We start from the raw sequence: 6,733 nt of genomic DNA, 5'->3' as shown, positions 1-6,733 counted from the left end.
TCGATGCTTTCCGTTGTGGCCATTTCACAAATTTATCAGATCACAATTGTGTATTGTAAAATTATTCGTTGTATGTATGTACCGCAAAATTCAACGGAACTTCTACCCCCACTACATTTTCTTGACGCTGCCGCTGGTTTCTAGCGTCAATGAAATCGCACCTTAAATTTTTAACGCGCACTTTATCAATTTTAGCTGTCCAAGATGATAAGTGAAATACAGTCAGAAGTTGTAAATTCACCACAGAAGTATTGATCCCGTTTAAATGAGATTGAAAAACAACACGAGTTAAAAATAAAAGAACGTAATGAAGTGCAGATCGCTATTCAGAATAGTTTATAAAATAAATCGGAGAGATCTATTATCACAAGATGGCGACGGCAGCAAAGTGGGGGTAAAGTTTGCGTTTCTCTACTAATATAGGACTCTAGTTTCTAGCGTCAATGAAATCGCACCTTTATCGATTATTGTACGGCAGTAAAAGTGTTTGCTTAGGTCTACAATGCGAGTCGTAAAGTCGTGAGTCGTAAGAATTGACCAATCACAGTCGATTATTCTCCTCAACTTTCTAGATAGCCGAATAGCCTCAGTGGCCAAACTCTTATATAGGGACTTTATATTTCTCTAGTTAGAGCTTCTCATCAATGTGTTTTATAACCTATGCTTTTAATTTGCGCGCGAAGACGCGGTAAACGTTATTTATAACCGCAATATCCGTGACATTCGTGTTGGGACGTGGGGGAGAGAAGAACATTTAACGAGACGAATTTCAAGCAAGGTTGCGTTTACTGAAATCTCTTGAAAAATGGCGAATAAAATAGCAAGGGATTACACCAAAGACAATGGTAAGATCTTTTACGTTCTTGCAGAATTACTTCAATTGAGAAGTGATTGTTTATATAACCGGCTTGACATCAATTAATTTTGACAATCCGTCTGTTCTTTTTCGAAGAACAATGTTAATCTATTAAATTAATAAATTTTACGAATATTTATACTTTAGAACAAATAAAGACCTTCTTCCTGGAATTCGTGGCGATCGACGATAAGTCAGGAGATAAAACCTTCAAATATAGACAGATGCTTACCAAGATAGCACACAGAGAACAAATCAGCTTCGAGATCGATCTGGATGATGTGCTGTCGTTTGACGACGAATTAGCCATGTCTATCGTTAATAATACACGACGATATACTAATTTAGTCCTGAATGTATGTTTACACAAAAATTATTCCAAATACTGAAGATTTAATACAAGAAAAATTTACATTTGTCATGTAGACATATAACTGCATAAATTTGAATGTCAAATTGTTGCTAAATGTATAAGTTTGTTTCGTAGCTGGATGCAATAATCAATTAAATATGAATTTTTTAATATAGCTGGTTCAAGAGATGCTGCCTGACTTCAAGGAAGGGGTTGTTCTGCCTAAAGATCCATTGGACGTGTACACGGAGCATCGATTATTATTGGAAGCACGTAACAGGGCTCCAGGTGGACCTCAAAGTGCTCTCAAAACTAATTATGCTCCTGAGTTGATGCGTCGCTTGTAAGGAAACTTAATTTACATTCTGATATTTGTTACGTAGTAGTACTCCAGACTCACAAAAATATCTGTATCTTTTAGTGAAGTCTACTTTAAAGATTTCTCTGATGCGAAGGCATATTCAGTGAGAGATATCAAGGCGGACAAGATTGGGAAGTTGGTGACAGTTAGAGGTATTGTTACTAAAGCAACTGAAGTAAAGCCGATGATAGTTGTGGCGACGTATACGTGCGACGAGTGTGGTTCGGAAGTGAGCCAGCCGGTAAGAAAGCTGATATTGCTTCTCGAGTTTTTATATGTCCAGTTATAGTCTATAATTAAATAATATAATTTAAATATGTATTTTATAATTTTTGCCATGTTTAAAAAAAGACCTTTTTTATGTTGCATAATTATTATAGGTACATTCCATGAGCTTCATGCCAATACGAACATGCCCGAGCGACGGATGCCGCGTAAATAAATCCGGTGGCAGGTTGTATCTGCAGACAAAGGGCTCAAAGTTCGTCAAATTTCAAGAAATAAAATTGCAAGAACATGTAAGTTCGCAAATATTTAAGTATTCTTTCTTGAATTACTGACGTTTGTATTTTACAGAGCGAGCAGGTTCCGGTCGGTCACATACCACGATCATTGACCATCTTCTGTCGTGGCGAAACAACGAGAACTTGCCTGCCCGGGGATCACGTCATCATAACCGGTGTGTTTCTACCTTTCTTGAAAACGGGTTTTCATGCTAGAGCAGGACCTGCGCTGTCCAGTGAAACTTACTTGGATGCACATGTAAGAATAAATATATCGATTCTACGATTATAAAATTGTTCTAGTCTTTTACTTACGCAAAGTTTATTTCCCGTTTGATTTCAGAAAGTGATATGTCTGAATAATGTGAATACCATAGACGAGAGCAATGCAGAATTGACCGATGAAGAACTCAGTTTACTGATGCAGGATGATTTTTACAACAAGTTGGCTTGTTCCTTAGCTCCTGAAATTTATGGACTTGAAGATGTAAAGAAGGCGTTGCTTCTGCTTCTCGTTGGGGGAACGGACAAGAAAAGAGGCGATATTAAAATTCGAGGTAAAGATGTCTTCATGATTTAAGAACTTAACATTTATGTATCTCTACTTAAATATATCATTAAAATACCGATAAGCATATCAAGATAACTCTATTGCTTTTAGGCAATATCAATATTTGTTTGATGGGAGATCCTGGTGTGGCAAAGTCGCAATTATTATCCTACATTACGCGATTGGCCCCAAGATCGCAGTACACCACAGGACGAGGATCGTCTGGCGTGGGTTTGACCGCTGCTATCATGAAGGATCCTTTAACGGGCCAAATGGTGCTGGAAGGTGGAGCTTTAGTATTGGCGGATCAGGGGGTGTGTTGCATCGATGAATTTGATAAAATGGCAGACGCGGACAGAACGGCGATTCACGAAGTGATGGAACAACAGACCATATCTATCGCCAAAGCTGGTATAATGGCCCGTTTGAATGCCAGAGTCTCTATATTAGCCGCCGCCAATCCGGCATACGGCAGATATAATCCGCAGAGAACGGTCGAGCAGAATATTCAATTGCCCGCCGCCCTGCTGTCACGATTTGACTTATTGTGGCTTATTCAGGATCGCGCAGATCGGAGTAATGATCTTAAGTAAGTATTTTATAACACTAAGGGCCGGTTGTTCCAACCTGTTGGTAAGTTAACTAATAGTTAAATAATATGTCTATCTTTGTCTAATGTAAAGGATGAACAAAGACATATATATGATTTAATTATTAGTTAGTTTACCAACAGGTTGGAACAATCGGGCCTAAGGGCTGGTTGTTTCAGCCTGTTGCTAAACTACCTAATAGTTAAATCATATGTATGCCTTTGTTTAGCCTTTACATTGGGCAAAGATAAACATATGATTTAACCATTAAGTAGCTTACCAATAGGTTGGAACAACCGGCCCTTAGAATGATATTCGCAATATTCGCATATTATTTTTTATATTAACCACCGTTCTTTCAGTTTTATATCTAAATAAAAATTGTTTTTAATTTTATATTTGTATGCTGATAATGATTACAAGCATTCTTTCGTAGACTCGCGCAACATATCACGTATGTTCATCAACATTGCTCACAACCTCCGACAGAGACGGAAGCCATAGATATGCAATTGATAAGAAAATACATAAATCTGTGTAAAACGAAAGAACCTGTTGTATCAGAAGAATTAACGGAATATATTGTGGGTACGTATATATACAAGTCATATTATATTTTAAATATTATGTCTTAATACATGTCATAAAATATAAAATATAAAATATTTATTTGGCAGATATATATAATATTATTTTTTTGCAGACTCTTATGTGGAAATGCGGAAAGAAGCGCGTAACAGCCACGACAAAACATTCACTTCCGCTCGTAATCTATTGGCTATCCTCCGATTGTCGACGGCATTAGCACGATTGCGGTTATCGAACGTGGTTGATAAGGACGACATAGCAGAAGCAAACAGATTAGTAGAGATGTCCAAACATTCGATCAATTACTCCGAACAACGCACCAACAACGCGCAACAGAATCCGACTAACAGAATCTTCCAATTAATACGCGAGCTCGCTGGCGATAAGAAAACTGTCAAAGTGTCAGATATTCTGGAGCGATGTACGAGCAAAGGATTCAAACCTGATCCAGTATATAGATGCATCGAGGAATACGAAGCGTTGAACGTATGGCAGGTCAATCAAACCAGAAGATTAATTACTTTTATTTAATTTATAGCTTTGAAGACAATATCTACTGCAGAAACTAACATTTTTTATACCTTGGAAGGCATTTTTACAATAAAAGATTAATCAATATTCATTTATTTTATAATTGATTTTATAATAACATTAAATAATAAATTATATTATGCAATTGTGAAAGCGTTCCGCCTAAGAATCAAATTAATGAAATTAACTTAATTACTTTGTTGATTTTCGAAAATTTAGATTTGCGCGGTTGACAATCTCAAACTTAAAATTTCAAAAATTTTTTGAATTATTTCTTGGAATTTTAGATAATATAACCTCCTCACCTATTATATTCTCCTTATAATTTTTTATTTTCGTGATTTCAGCATTAAAATCCTCAAACTTGAAATACTAGGCATTTGTATTATTAATGCAGGTTTTATATTTAAAAAATTACAAAATATACATATGTATATAAAGAATATATAAACACACATATGAATATGTATAGAAATCTTTTGCTTATTATTGTTAACAATAATCAAAGTTTTTAACAATAAGTATCAAGTTGTTACTATATACATCAAATTATTATACATTGAATTCGTCAAGATTGTTTACAGATGAATATGTCATCGGTCAACAAGATTTACATTCAAGATACTCAACAATTAGCATTCGCGGAGGGAAAGAAATCTTCCTTATCGACCGCACATAAATACCAACCGCGTAAGAAACCCTTTCAAAATTAATGTAGCTTCGCGGTATCGACTGTAGAGGGCGCAGCGCTTCGCGCGCTACCTGGCGAGCCCGTTCGAATATCGGGAATCGGGGAGGGCAATGGGCAATAGGCATATCAGAATTGAGAATCAGCCAGGCGCTTCAGTCGCATCGTGTCGCTCGTGGGGGGTGCATCGACGCGCGTCCGCCTCGCTCCCATCTCGCGTTCGCGTTCGCGGTGTAACTTGTACGTAGGGTACGGTGGCGTGTATGCGTTCTCGCACGTGACACATACGCACACGCTCGCCCGCACACGTAAAAATACATATGTGCGTTTCATGCTGTGATACGAGCCGAGTGGCCGAGCGTGCATGTGCCGGGAGCACCGCTGGATGTACGTGATCGCCTGGACGCGTCGCTGATCGCCGTCTCTGACCTCTCCTCTCTTTCTCTCTCCCTCTCTCTCCCTTATTCTTTTCTCCTCTCCTCTCTTCCCGTCTCTTCCTTTTTCCTTCTCTTCCTCGTCTTCCTCCTCTACGAACGCACCAAATGTTCGCGCCGCATGCCCCGAGTGCTCGCAGCACCGCCGCCGCTCGTTTTCGTCGCCGTCGTCGTGCCGTCTGACGGCGCGTCCGCCGTTCGGCAAACGATCACCGCGTTCCGATACGGTGGATGACTCCGCCAGGAACGAATCAGTAAAACAAGAAGAAGAAGAAGAGAAGGAGGAGGAGGAGAAGACACAGGAATACGGATCGCGAAGGCGCTATAGCGATAAGCGGAAGAGAGAGACGATCTTCACCGAGTGTGAGATCTTTTTCTCGCGATACGTCCTCCGGTCCCGCGTACGGATTTCCCTCGCGGGTTTCCCTCTATATTTCTCTCTCTTTCTCTCGCCGTTTGTCTCGTCACCCGGGGCCATTTTGCCGAAAATGAAAATAACCCCGCGAGCCGCCTTTCGCGGGTTCCCCGCGTCCTCGCTCCTGCTCGCGATCCTCGTCTGGTGCCACTGCGTGTGCTCGATCGCGCACGCGAGATCGCACCGCCTGAAGACGACGTCCAACGGCACCGAGCCCGCCGCCGACTGCGAGCTGGTCAGGTCGTTCTTCGACTCCAAGAACATCACGCTCGCACCGGCCCCCGCGGACTCCCCGAAGAGTAAGTGAACCACCTTTCGTACAGTTCGTTATTTGCTGTTCATTTGACGAAAGAAAGAGCGCTTTTCTTTATGGATTAATTCTCTGTACATAAATTTTCACGCGAATAATATTATCAGGCACGAAGAATGGATTCATTGTTGGTATATTGGTACATTTTCTATTTACATTATTAGTACATTTCCTACTTACTTGATTGTTTCTTTAATCGGCTATGACTCTCTAATGTGAGACTAATTCACTGTATCAAATGCAACCGTCGGGGGAGAATTGTCTTTGCGCGCACGCGGACGAACGTAACGCTCTGGGGAGTCAGCGTCTGACAGAAACGTCAGAATCACCTGATTTTAGCGTTATACTGTCGGGCAGTAACGTCAAAATCAGGTGATTCTGACGTTTCTGTCAGACACTGACTCTCCAGAGCGTAGCGCTGAGAAAATGGAAAAGAAGGAAAAGGGGCAGAAGCCTCTCCGAGAGACGAGACGATCGCATTCGAGCGAATGTTCAAAATTGATTGAACGAGATAAAGAGAGTACTTTTAATTAGGATAATTTATGTATAGGATAA

The 6,733-nt window shown here is 40.1% G+C and overlaps 2 protein-coding genes across 3 annotated transcripts in view; both read left to right on the top strand.

The window, feature by feature from the left end:
- The first annotated feature begins 229 nt into the window (after nt 1-229).
- Nucleotides 230-4,422, top strand: LOC112466783 (DNA replication licensing factor Mcm7). 2 transcript variants are annotated; one of them, XM_025035102.1, is made up of 11 exons: nt 230-394; nt 684-845; nt 1,004-1,212; nt 1,385-1,551; nt 1,630-1,810; nt 1,950-2,087; nt 2,146-2,331; nt 2,416-2,629; nt 2,734-3,211; nt 3,649-3,800; nt 3,916-4,422. In XM_025035102.1, exons 2-11 carry the CDS (start codon nt 806-808, stop codon nt 4,329-4,331), a joined length of 2,181 nt encoding a protein of 726 aa, XP_024890870.1. In that variant the 5' UTR covers nt 230-394; nt 684-805; the 3' UTR covers nt 4,332-4,422. The 2 variants fall into 2 exon arrangements, with proteins under 2 accessions (XP_024890870.1, XP_024890869.1); XM_025035101.1 differs by having other exon boundaries at nt 629-845.
- Nucleotides 4,423-5,168: 746 nt separating this feature from the next.
- LOC112466782 (division abnormally delayed protein) overlaps nt 5,169-6,733 on the top strand; it is a 38,249-nt gene continuing 36,684 nt past the window's right edge. Inside the window, exon 1 of the mRNA XM_025035100.1 lies at nt 5,169-6,167. Within this exon, the coding sequence (XP_024890868.1) occupies nt 5,942-6,167 (226 nt within the window). The 5' untranslated portion in view covers nt 5,169-5,941. The remainder of the gene's footprint in view (nt 6,168-6,733) is intronic.

The sequence above is a fragment of the Temnothorax curvispinosus genome, unplaced genomic scaffold (genome assembly GCF_003070985.1).
Source record: "Temnothorax curvispinosus isolate PA1 unplaced genomic scaffold, ASM307098v1 QBEX01016545.1, whole genome shotgun sequence".
Taxonomy (NCBI): domain Eukaryota; kingdom Metazoa; phylum Arthropoda; class Insecta; order Hymenoptera; family Formicidae; genus Temnothorax; species Temnothorax curvispinosus.
The sequence above is the reverse complement of the archived record's forward strand: the minus strand, read 5'-3'. Positions and strand labels throughout refer to the sequence as shown.